The sequence below is a fragment of the Triticum aestivum genome, chromosome 3A (genome assembly GCF_018294505.1).
Source record: "Triticum aestivum cultivar Chinese Spring chromosome 3A, IWGSC CS RefSeq v2.1, whole genome shotgun sequence".
Lineage (NCBI taxonomy): Eukaryota > Viridiplantae > Streptophyta > Magnoliopsida > Poales > Poaceae > Triticum > Triticum aestivum.
In genome coordinates, this window is record NC_057800.1 from 595,450,732 (window position 1) to 595,469,576 (window position 18,845).

Below are 18,845 nucleotides of genomic sequence, written 5' to 3' on the forward strand. Positions count from 1 at the left end.
AGTCTGTGCCCAGATAGCCCCACTTCGGTCGGAACGGAGTGGTGCAGAGGTCAAATTCGGGCACCCAGAAGGACAGAACAGAACAGCGCAGATCCTTCACTTTCTCGACGAGGAAACACGAACGCGCGTCCACAGGTGACCCGACAAGACGGCCATCCACTTCAACGAACGCTCGCCGCTCGACCGGCCGCCCGCGGCGCGACGCGCTCCGGTGCGGTCCAAAAGCCGGCGCCGCATGCCCGGTCCAGCGCGTCCGTCGAGCGGAGATCTTGGCGTCTACTCGTTGCACCGATCGATCATCCGCCACCCGCCTTTGGCTGCCGTGCGGAGCCGTTGCGTTGCAGACGTGAAGTAGAACCTCCGCCTCTCCCTCCCTTTCCCGCCGCGAATCACGTGGAGTGGAGCACGTACTACGTACACAACCTGGACGGACAGCAGATGGGGGCAGAGCGAAAGGCTGGCCGCCCGCTGGTCCCAATCATCGCTCGCAATCACTCTCTGGCCATGGCCAGGGGGGCGTTGGATTGGACGGACCGATCAACCACCCAATGATAACAAAAACCACGAAGCGCCAATGCGTCCCAGTTGCTTGCTTCCGTTAAATAATCACGGCGAGGAGACGGTTGCTTTCCCCCCAAAATCGAATACCGGTAGCTCAGACGTCAGAAAGATCAGGCAGACCGGTTTCACTTTTGTAGTATCATGTATATTTCGTGTCAAGAAGAAGAACGGGGTAAAATTTTGGTATACAAACGGATGGGATTTTACATCGAGCCGAGCCGGCCGGAGCTCCGTATGCACAGTTGTTTGCTGATCAACACCACTCACTCACATTTTGTTATCTCTCTCGCGTCAAAGAATCGTGACACAGCCTGCCTAATCGGACCTTCTGGTTTGTACAAGAAGAGCGTGATTGATTCATCCTAGGAGGCCATCATGGCCGGCGGCACCACGCTGGAGGCGGGGCACTCGGCGCCCCGCTCCCCGTCGGCGGCGGACGCGGCCGCCCACCGCCGGCAGATCCTGCCCAGCGACGCGGCCTTCCGCCTGGCGCGGTCCGTGCCGGTGCCCATCAGCTCCCAGATCGCCCACTCCACGCCGGCCACGCCCATCACCTGCGTCACGGCCCGCGCGCCCAGCCGCCGGCACAGCAGCACCAGCGCCGCCGTCGCCGACTCCCGGGCCCACTCCGTGCCGCGCCGCATCTCGGCCACGAGCCGCGCCACCGCGCCGTCGATGCTCACGATCGCCTCCGCGCCCCCTCGCTTGGCCAATGCCGCCAGCACCGCCGCGGCCGTCTCCTCGTCGCTGATGGCCGACAGCGCCGCCTCGGCCACGCCGGCTTCCACCAGCTTCCCCACGTTCTCCCTCTCGCCCGCCAGCGACAGCAGCGCCGCCAGCGCGTCCTTCTTCGTGCTCGTGGGCCCGGTGCGCACGAGATGGACCAGCTTTTCCACGACGGACGGGTTCCGGCCGAGCCTGCGGCGGTACGTGTGCACAGACGCCAAGCTGAGCACGGCCGCCGCGGCGTTCTCCTTGGCGCGCCACGTCGTGCCGGAGCTCATGATGTGGGTCACCGCCTCCACGGCGCCGTCGGCGTGCATGATGCGCTTCTTGTTGGCCTCGAGGATGGAGAGGTTGAGCAGCGCGGTCACGGCGTTGAGCTGGAGCCCGGCGTCCTCGGAGTAGAGCAGGGGTACCAGCATCGGCACGGCGCCGGCCTCCCCGACGAACGCGCGGTTGTCTGAGCCGGACTTGGAGAGCAGCCGGATCTCGTGGACGACGCGGTTGGCCGCGTCGGGGGAGAATGAGACGGAGAGCTTCTTCACCAGAAACGACGCCGTCATGCGCGCCACCTCGAGCGCCGCCTTGTTGGCGGCCACCGCCTGGGCCTGCTCGCTCTTGCTGGCCTCGCACACCTCCATGGCCACGCCGTTCTCCCGGCACCACTTGGAGATGAGGTTCTTGAGAGACTTGTTGGGCACCAGCTCCAGATTGGCCAAGACCTGCCCCGTCTTGGGACACGTTGACTTGCCGGAGCTGAACCACCGGTCGATCGACTCGCGGTCGTAGGTCTGACCGCTAGCGGCGACGACGGGGTCGCGCATTAGATCGAGGGAGATGGGGCACCGGAGGTCCGGCGGGGGCGCCGGCGACTCCCCGTCGTCTTCGACATCGACGTCCGCCTTGGAATCCGACGGCCGGGGCGTGGCACTGAACAGGACGCACTTGGCGTACCGGAGCAGGCCGACGAGGGCGATCATGGCGGCAGTCCATCTCTCGGACGCCCGGTCGCCGATCTCCCGCTCGAGGCTCTCGATCTCGTCGCTGCAGCTGGCCGGGTCGTTGATGCCAACCTCCTCCAGGATCTCCTCGAGCCTCTCCCGCTCCGGCACGATCTCCCGCTCGATCTCCTCGATCAGCGACAGCACGGTGGCCTTGAGCGCCGGCTCCGGCTCGGCGGCCGACGCGCAGCGGCGGCACTGGCGCGAGGCGAGGGCGAGGAGGTCCATGACGTCGTCGGCGAGGCCGAGCTCGACGACGGGCAGCAGGTCGAGCAGCGTGGCGAGGTCGTGGTGCAGGTCGCGCAGCTCGGCGTCCGTCTCGTCGGACTGCAGCAGCAGCAGCGTGCGGCTCCGCGCGGCGCAGTCGGCCACGACGGCCTTGAAGCGCTGCAGCACGAGGAGCACCTCGCGGAGGCACAGCGAGGCCGACCGCGGCAGGCCGCCCTCGCCCGCGGCGCACAGCAGCAGGTCGTCGAAGGCGGCGGCGAGCAGCCTGGCGCGCCGCGAGACGGACGCGAAGGCGGCGCGCAGGAAGGGCGCGGGCGCGTCGGCGGCCGAGAGGTCGCGCGCCAGGCGGTGCAGCGAGCGGAGCAGGTCGCCGTCGCACGGCGACGCGGGCGGCGGCAGGAACGCCGACGCGTAGGACGTGGACGGCGCGGCGGCGGTCACCACCGCTCTCGGCTTGGCCATTTCCGGTGCGCACGGTGGCCGCTTGGGAGGCTCCCTGGGAGAGGAGGAAGGTTTGGCGGACGGACGGAAATGGTATTACGCGGGCGGGCGCGGGGGGTTTATAAACGGACAGGACGGAGTGGAGTGAGATTTTTGTTATTACTACTCCGACGATGTAATAATAAGCCGCTGGTTGGGTGGGACTTTGAGAGCTGGGAGGAAGGAATCCGCCCTGTGTCGCGGTGTTGATACTACGTATTATTTTATGGGTTTGTGAACGTCGTATCACGGGAATTATTTTAGTCGTGATTGTTATGCAACATGTGCTTACTTTAACGACGGTGATGATGATGTTGCTCTGGTTTTGGTTATGTATTATTGCGCCGGGGAAGATGGCTGGAAGGGCGGGGCGGGGGCCGTGGCGTGCTGGCCGTCGGATGGGGATGGGAGGTTGGGTTAATCTAGTTGGATGAGTGTGGTGAGTCAGCTCGAGGTGTTTTGGTTTTTGATCATCGGATCGTGTCGCGGCCCACGGGTTCGGCGGCTGGATAAGAGCGAGGACCTCTGCGTTGACGGCCGGCCGTAAAGCACGGACGGATGAGATGGGGCACACGAGAATGCCGTGGCAGTGCCATTTTTTGCTTTACCGGGAGAAGATCGGGCCGTCGAGCTCGGGAGAGGCTGAGCATGGCCGTTACTAGCACGCAACATCTTTGTTCTTGTCCATTTCTTTAGGCCTCTGGAAAGATTATGTTCGACCACGCAGGCTTCACAAGGGAAACACAATGCAGTTTTCCTTCCTTGAGGCATACTGTTCCACTCGAAACAAGCACAAAGCAGCATGTACCTTGAGGCAAACGTCCAACTAATTGGCTGACTCCCTCCTAGAAGGAGTAGAGTGGATGAGCTGAAATAATTTTCTTTGTTGATCATGGCAACTTGGCGGTGGATGCGACCTCGCGGCGAGCTCCGACCGCCCGCAACGTGCCTCCACACACGTTGAACACTTCTAGCTGGATCCAGTAGGGCATGGCCAGCCTTCTGCCGGAGTTGACCTTTCGGCGATACCCAAACCCAAGCCGGAGCATTTCGTCAACTGTTAGCAATTTGAACTTGCGTTTCTTCTCTCCTAACGCACACGGTACACGTACGTAGTGACACGCCGACACATCCAAATCGCGGACCATCTCGAAATTCCCGTGTCACTCTACCGATGGCGACGATCCTACGCGCAACAGGACACGAGCTGCCGCCTACCGGCGCTCTGCCGGCCGGCCGGCCCAAGGCTTTTCGAATTTTGACCCTTGAATCCTTTCTTCTTCTTCTTTTGATTTGAGGGGTTTTGACCCCTTGAATCCTGAGCCGACACGACAGTTCGGCAGCCTCCACTCCCCTGGCTTAGCAACCAGAAAGGGCAACGTGCCTGCCCACGAAGACGACGACGACGAGGAGCGCAAAGTGCAAATCGCAGGTCACACTGGCCTTCCACACGATGGAGAATACTACCAACACAAAGATTTCGCGCAGGTGCGAGGAACGGGGTCGGGTCAGGCACCGGAAACCCGATTCACGTGCGCGTTCTGCTCGTCTCCCGTTAATTAACCGGCGGCGACCGCTTTTGCCTCGGCCAGGATATGATTTTCTACGGAGCACTCAGCGCGAGCACAGAATCGCACAGAGAACAAACTTCTCACCTTTACGCCTCCCTCAACTCAGCCCCTACACAAAAAACTTGCTGGCTTTGGCCGGTCGACATGCCGCGTGCATGCATGTAGGCGCGCACGCATGACGACGGTGGGTTGTTGATAAGATTATGAGTCGTCTGCCTGGTTTGTAGTATCTCTTTAGCCTAAGCCATGTTCTGTTTGACCTCACGTTCCTGGCTGGTCAATGTAAACGGGCCGGGGAGTGCGAGTGAAGGACGATGGCGCCGACAGCTCTAGGCAGCAGCCATTGACGATCGGCTTTTGGTCTTTTCCTTCACTTCTTTCAAACCCGCTCATGAGCAACGTTCAACCCGGCTGAGGTAGCTAATGACTATATTTCCTTTTGTGAGAGAGAGTCATTACTGCTCCCTCCGATCCAGGTTACTTATCGCTCAAATGGATGTGTCTAGACATATTTTAGTACTAGATACATCCGTTTGCGCGACGGGTAGTAAGGGCCGGAGGGAGTAGTTCTTAACAACGGACCTATGTGCGGCTTTAGTGGGTTGTTGTTGTATCAGGCTTACGTCAATGGAGATTTTCCCAACTCTTTGGGGGGTGACAAAAGGACTAAAATGTTATTCACAATGGATTACAAGCGAATGCAATGCTAGGCATTGGATGAGGCGCACAAATCTCAATGAAGGGGAGCGGAGCCAAGTGCATTGCAATTGTTCGTCCGTTTAGACAGCCATGCGAATGAGCCCCCTTAACCCCCTGCTCTTTTTTAGATGAAAGGCATAAAGCCCGACTTCAAATTAATGAAGCCATCAACCGGCTAGGATACATGGTGCTGATTATTAGAAGGCAAAGCTTGGAGAAAAACTGAAAGATTACAAGTGAGATCACACTTCGACAGACCAAAGTGCAAACTTGCCAGAACAAAGCAAACAAGACCAAGCCGTCGGAGGTACTTCGCAGACCAGAACAACGAATACAGAGACATCCACAGGGCACCGAGCAAGCAGTGTACAGGAGGATCGTGCCTGCAGGGAGGAAAACATTGGATGTGCCACAACCCAGACGTGCAAATGCTAGAAGGAGAACCATTCTCCTCTACATCCAAGCCGTCCCACAACACGGGGATGCCATAAACCGGCCAGCGGAGCACGAGCGCGGCAGGGCAGCAACAACTGAAGGATAGCAGGGCACAGCACCACATCTCCACCACGGTCGGAAACCCAAGCAAGCATTGCACCGCAGCCACCACCAACCAAGAACTGCAAGCACCCAACCCAATCCCTACCCCTAGCCGACGCCTCCAAGGAGGACCACGACGATGGAGCGTCGTCGACGACCGGCCAAAGCCTAGATTTTCACCTGGGGAAAAACAGGGGACGGGAGGTGGAGGGAGGGAAACTCAATGCGCCCTGAGGAGGGGATTCGGAGCCGATGCACCACCGTCGTCGAGGTTGATGCGGAATCGACCAGGGGATTCCCCCATTCCAAGCTTCCTCCACCGCACCTCAGGGGCCAGATCTTGCAGCACGGACGCACTGAATCCAGACCGGTAAGAGGATGCAGAGCAGACGGAAGGGGGCGGAGATCCGATCTGGCGGAGCCATCGGAGCAGCCCGCAACAACGAGGCACCTCCGCCGTCCAACCGCCGCCCGCACTGCCGAAGGGACGGCCAGCACCCGCAGCGCCCTCCACCGGAGAGAGCGGCGCCGCCCACCAGATCCAGGGTCGCCGCCCCAGCAACCAGAGCTCCCTGCGCAGATGCAGGGCCGCAGGGCCTCGCCACCACCTTCACGGGGGCCGCACGGCGGCCGGTGGCGCCCTCAGGTGGCGGCGGGGAAGGGGAGGCGAATGAGAGAGGGGGCTCGGGAGGCTAGGGTTTGGTCGCCCCCGAGTCGCCCACTCCGGGCGACGCGAGAGCCGCGGGCCTATCTAACCCCCTGCTCCTCCCCTGCTTGCTCTCCGCATGCAAGCGATTCGCGCAGGGGCTCTCCAGTTTCTTTGGCGGTTTGCACGCCGTCAAATACCGGTGTTGGAATCGCCATTTCCAGCCGATCCATTGCTAGAGGCTTCGAGATACGCTTGCTTGACGCTCTCTCTTGTTTTTGATGAGGGGCATAGGATTCGAGGGGATTGAGCGGTTTCGCCAGACGTTGTGCCCATCTCTTCTCCTTTCACGGCGTGGCGACACGGGGATGGAGGGTTAGAAACGGGCATTGTCGGGACAGATGTGTCTCCCAGGGCTGGCTGCAACTGTTGTCGGTGGTGCCGAGGTTTGGTGTAGCGGCAGAGGCAATGACGCGGCCACGACAACTCCGAGAAGGGGGGCTCATTGCGGGTGTGTGAAGTGGGTTGGCTATGCCAATTTTTGGCCGGCGGTTGTGTGGGTTTTCATGCTAATGTTTGATGAACTTTTTGCCACATTGATGAGTGATATTTTTACACTCATCACGCTTTGTTTAAACTAAGATATTTTAGTTAAACCGAGATATTCGTTCTGCTTATGCTATTAATGACTAATGAATGCATTGGATTATATGAATTCTCTTTTTATTGTGTTTCAAAGAAAACGGGCTAAATATAGGCGAAATCAAGTGAGAACATGGAAAGAAGTGAATGAGGGGATAGAAGAAATTAAGAGTAGGCGCATTAGAAGACGGCGTTCCATGCAACCACGACTGCTCCATGAGCGAGCATATGGTGTGGAAATCGAGACCTCTTGTCCACCTGAACAACTTTTATAAAGGGGTCAAGGCCGAAATGCCAATAGAACATCCGCGAGCGAAGCCAGAACAGAGTCATCCCCATCCATCTCTATCAACCCTAGCCGCCGCCATTCCCATATCCATAGCCAGCATCATCACCATAGTTTATCTTCCACTAGATCATACTTGTAGTCGTGCACCGCACACTTCATTCATTGTAAGACATATTATCAATCAATCAATTCCCATGGCGTGTTCTTCGTGTGATCTGATCATCATGTGTGACTAGTTCGGTAAGGTATGGGTTGAGGCAATAGCCTTGCAACCTTTTGTGTGTTCTGTGGTGATCAATGGAAGTGCTTTGAATTAACGTCACATATGTGTGAAATAAAATTGCTCCATCGATTGTTGCCATATTTTTTCCATAATAGATGGAAAAGTCTAGGGGTGGTTGGGAGGGGGGGTGTTGACTAAGGTTTTCCATGGTATGATGCATTTTCTCAAAATTTCGTACAAATGACAAATACAAAGTGGGCTTGGGGCGATTGTTGCCTGAGATATACCATCAAGACACGACGTTTTTTTTGGTCGTGTTTCATTCAGATGTAAAAATAAAGGGGATTTATCTGAATCTAAAATGTCAGAGAATTTTTTGTTTTGCACAGTGAAAGAGGTTGGGGTGATGGTTCCTTGTGTGTGTGTGGGGGGGGGGTCATTACATCTGTTGTTGTTAAAGTGCGCAGCAGATCCGCTAGAGGATTCTCCTTGAATATGGTTGGGCCTTTTCGTTTAGTGGGGTATTTTGCCGCGTACAATGCAATTTTGTTAGGCTCATTCAACTCTTGTAATTATGTTGAAAAATTATAGAGCCGTGGGGGGGGGGGGGAGGTGGGGGGAGCGATGTTTCGTAAATGCATGGCGAATCTAGGGGGTGGGGGAGTGGTGTTTCATAAATGCATGGCAAATCCTGGAGTGGGGGGCTCGAAGTGCTCTTTTTTGTAGACAACAGGAAATTCCCCGGTGGGGGGGGGTTGATTTTTGCGCATTCAAATTTGTGCATCAATCGATAATTTGTTGTGTTCATTGTTTTCTATTCTTTTCATCCAACTCGTCATAATGAAGCGATACTTTTTTGCTGCGCTTCTCATGTGCCTTTTTTCTACAGATTATCGTTCACGATTGTTAGGAATCGCCAAGTTGTTGTTGCTGCTGATGATGATTTAGTAGACATGAGAAGGAAGGGGGTTGCCGTTGGCAAATGCCCTCGAAAGGAGGTACCAAAACTTGAGGCGTCCTCTATTTTCTAGTCTCGTGTGATGTACTTCTAAACATGCATTCGCTTCATTTGTCACTCGTGGCAAATGCTATCCCTGGTAATTTATAATTGTCATATCTGCACTTCTAATACATGTGTCGGAAAATCTACTTTCAGTTCACTTTCACTCATGGCAAATGCTATCCTTTCCATGCCAATTTTTTTGTATTTTTTTCTTGTTGTTGTCATGTTCATATGCTCTCACAGGCGTGGTAAATTATATAATTTTGTAAATGTCAAGTTTTTGAACTTTGTAGATGACTAAGAATGAGTAGGTACAAATTTCCTGACCTCATAATTTTAGCTATCTAACCATGTGATTTATACTCCCTTTGTACATAAATGTAAGACATTTTTGCAGTTTAAATTGAATTAAAAATGTCTTATATTTAGAAATAGAGGTTAGTACATTACATTTTTTGTGCTTTTTGGTTTACATTGCCATGTTCAGTGGTTGAAATTTTCAATGTATCACATGTCAATCCTCATGGAAAATTTGCATTTCCTTTTTTCATCCATATCATAGTATCACATGAATGCCATTTTTACCATCCATATTCATAGCATTTTTTTGTTTAGCTACTTTATGTGTTATTTAGCCTCTTATATATTGGCCTATGGCCTATATATCCAATGACTAGATGCCAACTTATCCTTTTTGTGTTTTATCTTTTACTCTTCCTTTCTTTCAACAAGAATTTGCGCATCATGCTTTACTGGTCAGACAATGCTTGAGATTTGACTATGAAAGAAATAAGGTTGCTCGCAGATGGGCATGTTGCCCATGACGTCCATCCGTTGCATCATGTTCAACAATGCTCTCTGTGATTGGCTTGCTACAACTTACAACAAGGAATATTGTTCCTTTTCCATTGTTGGGCAAGGCATGATCCCATAAGATGAGGAATTAGTATTCAACTCTTTTGATGCGCCTCACGGTGATATGGATGCGCCGTACAAGGTCAATCGTTTAGCCGAACAACGTTTGTTTCCTCATATGTTTCCAGGATGGCAAAATCTGCCCCTCATGGCAGTACTAGGCAACACGTTGGGGGAGATGGCGTTCGAACTGAGCTATTCAGACGGCGCCAGCCATCCAACAGTGTTCCGTATTTGTCCATGGACCAGTCCGGGTGTCCGTTTTTTCGCAAACCGAAGAAAATCAGGTGGCTTTGTGGGAGTTCGCACACTAGCCACATAGGACTCCGACATCCTCGGCCCACCCAAAAATACGTCGGAGCCCGTGCATTGGGCACACCATTTCCGCGGCAAAAATCCCCCTTTCTCAACCCTCTCCTCTACCACCCCAATTCCGGGCACCTTCGGCGTTGTTCGACTGTTTGACATGGGCCAACATGAGTTTCGGCTTCCATTGCAACGAGGACTTCGTTGGTGCAAGTTGATTATGAAGTCGGAGTCGTTGGCTTATGGAGGAGCGATGACGATGCGGTGTGTGTATGTTCATGTAGGTGACCAAGTCGTCCGGTGTTGCCTTGTGTGAGTTCTTGTGACTGTTTTACCAGGCAACTCTTCTCTTGTTGTATTTTAATTATAATCGAGATCCTCCGGAGCCCGACTTCAGAAAAGAAATGCTCAATTCTTGAAGTGTTAACGTGCACCGGTTAACAAGATGCTAGATAAATACCACCCGTGATGCTGAAGAAGATTGTACGTGCATTGATTAGTCATTTAGTCCATGAATATGTCACACGAAAGAAGATAATCCAGGATACGTCCATGGATAATCTAATCTCTGGTTGGGAAGTCCTTTCATTCACAGTCCTCTGTCTGTATTATTGGGACAAGTTGCAGAAAAGAATAACAGAACTCGCACGCGTCATTGTCTATTCTGTCATAGTAACGTCTCCATTTGTTTCTTCTACGCCAGACATTATGCCACTCTATGAAGGATAATGCGCCGCGGAAAACAAAGATTAAGGACACGACCAGACATAGTATATCTCAATGACATCATTCATTGGTCAAGTTGGACGAGAAGGCATTGAAGTATCTCTCGAAGCGAATCCAATCTTTTCAGAACGTAGCCGTCTCCTCATTCAAGGAAAGCTTAGGGTTCCTCTACCTTTCGCCGGCGTCGTAGCTGGTCCACCTCGTCTCTGATGGTCTTAGGATTATGGCGGCGCGGTGGATCTCGGCCTTGCCAGCGGGAAGGCTCTATTTTTAGATGTTCCATCGAGTTTTGTTAGGATTTGTGTCCTACTCAGAAGAACGAGACGGCGGTGGCTCTCTGAAGACGGAATAAGGTTCTCTTTGTCCCCGTCCTGATGATGTGTCTAGTATCATCGGTGGGCATGTAGAGGTGTGTTTCCGGCGGATCTATCCTTGATGGGTTTGCTCGGATCTGGTTGTTGTTCGTCTACGTTTCTCCAAGTTGAATCCTTCCGATCTACGCTATTTTTAATCGGCGGTGGTTGTTGTTCTGCTGCGCTGATCCTATAGGGCCTTAACACGATGACTTTCCAACTGTCTACAACAAGTTTTGCCCGGTTCCAGCGAGGGAGGGGCGATGGCGGTGGCGCGCCTTTGGTTCGCTTCAATACTTGTAGTCATCGCTTGGTGTTCTATGTATCTGAATGTAATTTTATTATATCTGGTGTTCGTTGTACTGCCATGATTGAAAATGAATAGATCAAAAGTTTTCTCGCAAAAAGAATGACATCATTCATTGGTTATGTTTGAAGTACTTGTCAAAAATATTCTCGCTCAAATGAAAATGCGGACATTGTATAAATGTTGTATGATCGTGCGGAGTTAGTAGTTCTACAAAATTCTTGCATTAAAACGGGATGGCCATTTTGACTTTGAGATGCACATGCTCTTCAATGAACAGTAAATTCAAAAATTCTGCTTTGTTTTAGATGTTCTTGCTAGTGTAATAAACGTGCTTGACAAATTTCGTGCAAAATGGAATAATAGTGCTTCATTGGTGAAACAAATAAGTGTAATATTTAGAGGTAATGTTTGGCGTTCGACTTATTTGTTTTGCACACATGTCAAAATGCTCAAGCTTTCCTCCTAAACTTTTGCAGGTAGCATTTGGGTGTGACAATGAACATATCTAATTTTTTTGCAATTTATTTTGACATTTACAAAAAAAAAATATTTTTTGACACGCAAGAGCATATGCTCCCAAAAGCCAAATTGGATTTCCACATTAAAACTGACAACATACTTATCTTAACCAATCCTTCCTGTTTATTTGTAATGCGTATTAAAGAAAAAGCTTTTTTGTTACATTTTCTTTCCTCTCTCGCAAGGCGGTTAGGGCAAAACCTTCCTCCCCTAGAACTCGCTGGCGAGCCCATGCATTCGGCTCCCTCCTGTTTGTCGCTCCGACAGCCGTTGGCAGGGAGGGGAATTCTGACGCCTCGGCTCCAGCTAATAGATAGGTTAGGGTTTTAGTCTTTGCAGGGGCATCTCAGACGGATGGCAGTGCTTCTTTTTGAGTCAGTCTTTCGGTGTCGATCCTCCACAAATTCATCTGCTTGGACAGATTAAATAGAGCTCTGACGTAGATTTTCGTCAACTCCTTAGGGCGGCGAGGTTAGAGCTTCTCATCATGCATAAGTGAGAGTAGGATTTGATGTCAGATTCTTCAGATCGATTCAAGTGTTTAACGCGATTGTTGCTTCGGGGCGCTAGCCCTTAGGGCACGTGCATGAGGACTTTCCGATTGCTATCGACATGGTCAGGCCTGCTCCGGTATGGAAGTGGCGACAATGACGTATCGACGGCTCGTTGTGGCACCGGTAGTGTTCCACAAAACCTTGATGTAATTTTCATTATGTTTGATTGCTTTATGCTTTTGATGAAATTTTATAATTGATGTGTGTCCTTTTTGAAAAAAAAAGACAAAGTTTTGTTTGTGGCAGAAAATTGACGTCAATGGATTCATATTAAATGAACCTAGTTCCCAAAGAGCTTATTTATTATTTATCACATAAACCACACACTAACTGTTCAATTGTCTTTTTTTTGCGGGGAACTGTTCAATTGTCAGTCAAAGATATGAATCGAAATACTCCCTGCAAAATGGTATGGGTTGAGTTTATTCGTGTGTGATGGAGTGTCTTTTTTATCAGAGTCTTATATATTGTGATCGATTAAATTTGTAGAGAAAAAGGACACTGACATCGCCAAATGGGGTCCATGCACGCATTGTTCCACTGACTCTCTCATTAGCAGTAGTTGGGGATATAAAACTGAGCACCTAATCATGACGAATAACTTCCTTAAAAAATCATGAAAATGAGCGCCTGCATTGTTTTCATATGTATGATGCCATTGCCAGCGATAAGCAGAACAAAGGAAGCTAGCTTTCAAGTAGACAACATCAAAATAGATATAAAACGAGTGGAGGCGTTGAGCCATCCATTCCCTGGTGTACGTACGCATTACTAGAACAGTCTCATACATATATATCCTCATCAATACTTGAACGCATCAGCACGTAACAGCCATCCAACCTCGTTTGATGCTTTGTTGTCACTGGCGGTGCGAGCGATGTTACCGATCGTCTTGCCCCGTCTGTACTAGTACAGGGTCCGAGGCAGCCGAGCTGAGGAGCAGCGGCCTCATATGGAACGTTTCTGAAGACGGGTGTAGGCACCGGAGAAGAAGCCTTGGCACGTCGTACGTACAGACGACTATACGAGCGTCGGCGCACGCACAAGCCGGTGAGAGATCGTTGTTAATACTGGCGCACAAGTAGAGCGTGGTACGCTTTTGTAGGCGTCGCCGTATCGATCGCCAGGGTGTCATGGATACGCCGAAACCACTGGTAGGTAGGTACAGCAATCAGAGGTTGTCGATCACGGATGCCCCCGCTCTCTATCTACTGGTCTACTGTTAGAAAAAAAACAAAAGGAGGAAAAGCATCGGGGCACTTTTCGTTAGCAGTAGTCAGTAGAGCGAAGCATCGATCAGAATCAGAAGCCGGCAGGAGCAGCGCCGGGCCGGCAGGGGCAGTTGCAAAGCTCGGCACGCGCCACTGTAATAAGGATGTTTATCGGCGCAGGATAGGAGGAGGATATATGATAATCACCCCATCATCCATCAAGTCGACGGGCACCGGCGACTGGGCAAGACGACAGAGATCGCCGTAACGGCCGACGGGACGGGAGTGGGCAGCGGTGGAGCCGTTGCCATGGCAGGGAAGGGAAGGGAAGGAAGGGGTCGACACGACACGCAGCTGGCAGCAGCATGTGTGGGGGCAGGCAAAGCAAAAATGGTGTGCGCGGCTGGGGCCCGGTCGTCTCAGTTTTTTGTCATCTGGGCCCCGGCGGCCAATCAAGGCCCAGCTGGACCGATAAGCACTGGTAGGCCTGCCTGCCTGCCTCTCGCTCCACCCGTGCGTCGCCTCCGCCCACCGTTTGGACGAGAAGCAGGACGGAGCCCCACGCACAGGCACAGCGGCCTCCTCCTCCTCTCCCCTCGCCGGATTTGATACGGCGGGCCACCAACCTTGCAATTTGTTATTCTGTCCAATGAACAATCAGGGTTCAGTTCAGGGCTGTAGCACGCACTTTCGTAGTGCCTGTGCCGGCTTATATTTGGGGTGCAGTTGAGGCGCCAGCCAGAATTTAGCTGCTAAATCACCTTGTCTAGTACTAGTGGTAACAGAAAGTGGCCATTTGTCCTCCTACTGAGTAATTCGGCCTAGATTAGCAGCTGCACCGGTACCATGCTTTGAGCTTCAAAAGGGAGATGATGGCAGTTTAATACCCTGGACCTGGATCCAGTGGCCTGCTCTCTAGTACAGCTTATAGGTGGGTTTAGTAGCACCAACGACCAATCCACCTTTTGTAATCTAGCCGGTGTACATAGTTGGTTTGTTAGCACGTAACCGCAGCAGATGGCAGCGCGGGAACAAGAGCTCGATCAGGCATCACATCGCGCATATATAATGGTGCTTCTAGAAGGCCTCCGTTAATTAGTTTGTTAGTTAACTTACTCTGCAATGGCATTGTTAACTTGAGACAGGGACGTCGTAGGCCAATTTGGTGCGCAGAGGAGTAGGTCTCGCGTCCTCCGGTAGGCCTAAAAATGGCGATGGAATCGTGGCCAAACTCATTCGGTCCGAACCTAGATATAGGCCGATCGCGAAAGATCAACGGCCCGGTCCACTGCTTTTTCAGGGGCACTTGCGGAGCTTCAAGCAACTTTTTTTTTTCGAGGCAAACTTGAAGCAACTTGGGTTAGTTATTCGATCGTTTCGAGCTTGAAGCAACTTGGCTTGGGTTGGGTCCGCAGCTGCGAGTAGCGATCGCTTTCGATCGTTCCGTCCGGGACGTGCCACCAGCCTCGCATGCACGCACGCACGCACGTACCAGGTCCTTATCTTCTCTGCTAAAGCGCCCAACTGAAACGATGCTCCTACTCCAGCTTTCAATGTCAGTCCGGGACGTCCGGGTGATAAGCACTAATCCGCAGTCTTTATTAGCGACGTGATTTCCTTTCATTACGTGTCCTGAAGCTCCTCATTTGGTTTTTTTGGACGAAAAACATGTCATTTGTGCGCTGGGTACCCAAACTACGGTGGTGAATTTTGCAGGAAGTGGTGAAGGCGGTGCATGCATGCGGCCTAACATATGTACGGACGTTACAGAAACAAAATGGCAGGTCGTGCAGTGCTAGTAGTACGATATTATCTTCTTCCAGTACACTTTTTGTGCAGTAGTAGTACTTAGTAGGTGCTCTTTTTGTTTCATATAAATCGAGTGCGTGCGTGCAGTGATATGTACAGCTGGCGTGCCAGCAGAAAACAGCCCCCCGGCGACGTGAGGGGCATGTGCCGGTGATGTACAACATGATGCGACGCGGCTGCTCTATGATCGACCTATGCGCTATGGCTGTTTTGCGGGGCCAGTTCTTTGAAAATCGGCTCGTCTTTGCCCTAGCAGCGAAATTAGGCCGTTTGCTTCCTTGATGCTGCTCATCTTTTGGGAGTTATGAAAAGAGAGGATTGCACGAATATTTCCTAATAATGCTGTTTTCGGTGGGACTCATCGTTGCTAGGTTGCTAGGATTAGGAGACATCACTTTGAAGCATTACGGGACAGCGGGAGCAAGGCATTGGAATAAGGTAATGACGCGAGAGTGATTGTTGTAATTCGGCCTTGGGTCTTAACCTCTAAAACTTCTCTCTTCATCAATGAGAATGCGTAGTTTAAAAAATATTACCTACATGTGCGGGTGGTCCTATTCAGCGTGAAGGACGACCAAAGTGCACCCCCAAGACAGTCCCTTCGACTCGCTGGCCAGTCGGTCTATTGGGCCTAGGCCCATCCGGAGAAGCAAGGGGGAAAACAAAGAGGAGAAAAACTAAAAAGTATATATTGTAGGTAAAAATATTAAATATTCATGAATTAAAAAATGTTCATATTCATTATTATTTTTATGCTATTAAATTTGTACAATGGCTAATTCATGTGTTTTTTTTAATAATTTTCCATGTATTTTTACTTTCTGTTTCTGGCAATGTCAAATTGGCCTTGTTGTGCTCCAAGTAGAGGCACAATCTCTAAGATCCAGTCTAACAGCACGCAGATGCACAGAGGACCTACGATTGGGCCGGCCAACTAACAGCAAACGAAAGGAAGCTCGATGTAAAAATGACCAAGACGAGCAAGACGCGGACAAGAATCGAACATGCGATTGTCAGGTCCTGAACCTATGCCACTGACCAATAGAGCCGTCGACTACTATTATGATCCAGGCGACTATGGCAGGGTGGTACGCTCTACTTTTTGGCGACCTCCACTCTAATAAAAAATACTAAAGGCTACTGCTTTAAAGGAAACGTGGTTTTCTAAGTTCTCACCTAGGCGCTACATCTAAGATAATCTTTACACATTTTTGAGCGTTTCCTAAAAAAATTGGAAATAAAATTTAAACGTGAATATTGTCTCGACAATGAAAATTATTTCTGGAATTCCAACCCTTTGTTATTCCGCATTTTATTTCAAATATAAATAAATTTTGAGATCTCAAACATTTTTTTATCTGTGAACAATTCTTCAGAAGGGGAAACAATTTTCAGAACTCCAAAAAAAAATTGAAAAGATGATTTTTTTTAAATCCACAACATTTGTTTATATGCGAACATCTTTTAAATCTGTGAACAATTTTGGAAAAAACGATATTTTTTTTGAAAGATGAACAATATTTGAAAAACTGGAACACATTTTGAAATTCTAAGCAATTTTTTAAAATGAGAAAAAAAAATTCAGAATAATTTTTTAAAACATGAACAATTTTTGAAACTCCAAACTTTTAGAAACACGAACAATTGAAAACATTTTCAATTTTTCAAAAAAGTTTTGGAAAAATGAGAACAAAAATCAACATTCCGAAGAAATTTTCTGAACAAAAGTTAACATTCCAAACAATTTATGAAAACACAAACAAAATTTGGAGAATAGAATTTCTTTCGAAATTGAGGAGCAAACTGTGAATTTGTGAACAAATTTTGAAATTCTAATATATTTTTGTAAAATTTGAACATTTTTTGGGATTTCCGAATAAAAATTGAAAACATGAACATTTTCAGAATTTTGAAATATTTTAATAAAATTCAGTCATTTTTGAATTTTCTAAATACTTTTGGAAAAGGATAATAAACTGAAAAATAAGTAAAAGTAAAGAGTAAAAACGAGAAAGGAAAAGGAAAAAAATAATAGGAAGCTGAAAGAACCCGAAAAGAAACAACACAGGAAAAACTCGGTTGAGGGAATACACTAGAAGGTTCCTAACACCGGTTAGACACGCTGTGTAGATCTGTAAGTGGGCCGGCCTATATTGGTGGCTTGCATCACTGTTATGTGCGATCGCCCAATAGTTTGTCGCCGCGAGTGGAGAATAGATTTTTCCCATGCTATGGGTGACTCTCACCCAAGCGAACTAGGGGTCAGTTTGGATAATGTCCTAGACACTGTGCCTGTAAAACATTGGGGCCTGGGAGTTACCTGGTACGTTGGTGTCTTCATGCCTGGTCAGGCTAGCCTGGACCAGAGGTGTTTGGATCGGGGATGTATCTTGTGCACCCGCACTTATGGTGCTACCAGTGCACCGGATGCCATAAAACATTTAAAAAATCTTGAACTACCACATTTACACAACATAAATGTATGATGTTACAAAATTTTGTATCAAAATCTGAGACATTTTTTAAGATACAAAAATGACAAATTTGACATCAATGTGATAATGAGCCAAATCTAAAGCCCAGGTTATATTATATACTATTCAAAGTTGAATTTGTGATTTTCTTTTCCGAGTTGTGTATCAAATTTTGATTTGAAATTTTGTGACAACCTACATGTATATTATGGGAATGTGCTAATTTTTTCTAGAATTTTTTAAACATTTTAAAAGCGCAATATGAGTTCGGTGTACTGGTAGCACCATAAACTCTGGTGCACCAGATATTTTCCCATTTGGATCATAGCCTGGCCTGGTAAATTATCAACTGGTCATAAAGTCTTATTTGGAACGGCTGGTTAGCATTTGACGCCAAGGCTACTGCGCATGTGTGCTAGGCTACCCATTTCATACTCCTGACCCAGGCTAAGTAATATGCCTTGATTTACAGCCCAGGCTAAGCAACGTACGCAGGAACTGATCCAGGCTAGCATACGTTTCTTCAGGATATCAACTAAACACAGTTCAGGCACTTTTCAGAGAGGCTTCAGGCCATGCATTTTTCGGCCAGGACTTGATCCAAACACGCTCTTATTCCTTGCGGAGGCTTCCCTGGAAGCAGTCCCAGTTATTGGCGTCCTTTTCTGTGTGTGCTTTATTTTTTCTTCCAGGATTTTGTCGATTTTTCCCATTTTTAATTCATGAACACTTTTTTAGTCATGAACCTTTATTAGAATACATGAACTTGTTTTGCAATACTTAAAAGAATAATGGTATTTTAAAATAGTAAATAATTGGAAAATTGTGATTATTTTTTGAACTCACACACATTTTTTAAATAATTTTATGTTTTGTGAAGTTTTCTTAAAACTTATGCCTTTCTGTAACCCATAATTATTTTAATAAGAATATTTTTAATGGTTTAATTTTTTGACATATATGTATATACTGAGTATTTTTAAATAAAATATTTGCCATCAGAAAACTGACAGGGAACCCAACAGAACATGCAAATAACAAGTGTGACATAGAGCCGGAAGCCGA

The 18,845-nt window shown here is 49.3% G+C and overlaps 1 protein-coding gene across 1 annotated transcript; it reads right to left on the reverse strand.

The window, feature by feature from the left end:
• Positions 1-684: 684 nt before the first annotated feature.
• LOC123062451 (U-box domain-containing protein 16) lies at positions 685-3,244 on the reverse strand. The gene has a single exon (XM_044485973.1). It carries the CDS (start codon positions 2,973-2,975, stop codon positions 924-926), a length of 2,052 nt encoding a protein of 683 aa, XP_044341908.1. The 5' UTR covers positions 2,976-3,244; the 3' UTR covers positions 685-923.
• Between the last annotated feature and the right edge of the window lie 15,601 nt (positions 3,245-18,845).

Bases quoted from the DNA above. Each gene is read 5' to 3' on its own strand.
- LOC123062451 (XM_044485973.1), bottom strand. From the start codon at position 2,975: ATGGCCAAGCCGAGAGCGGTGGTGACCGCCGCCGCGCCGTCCACGTCC.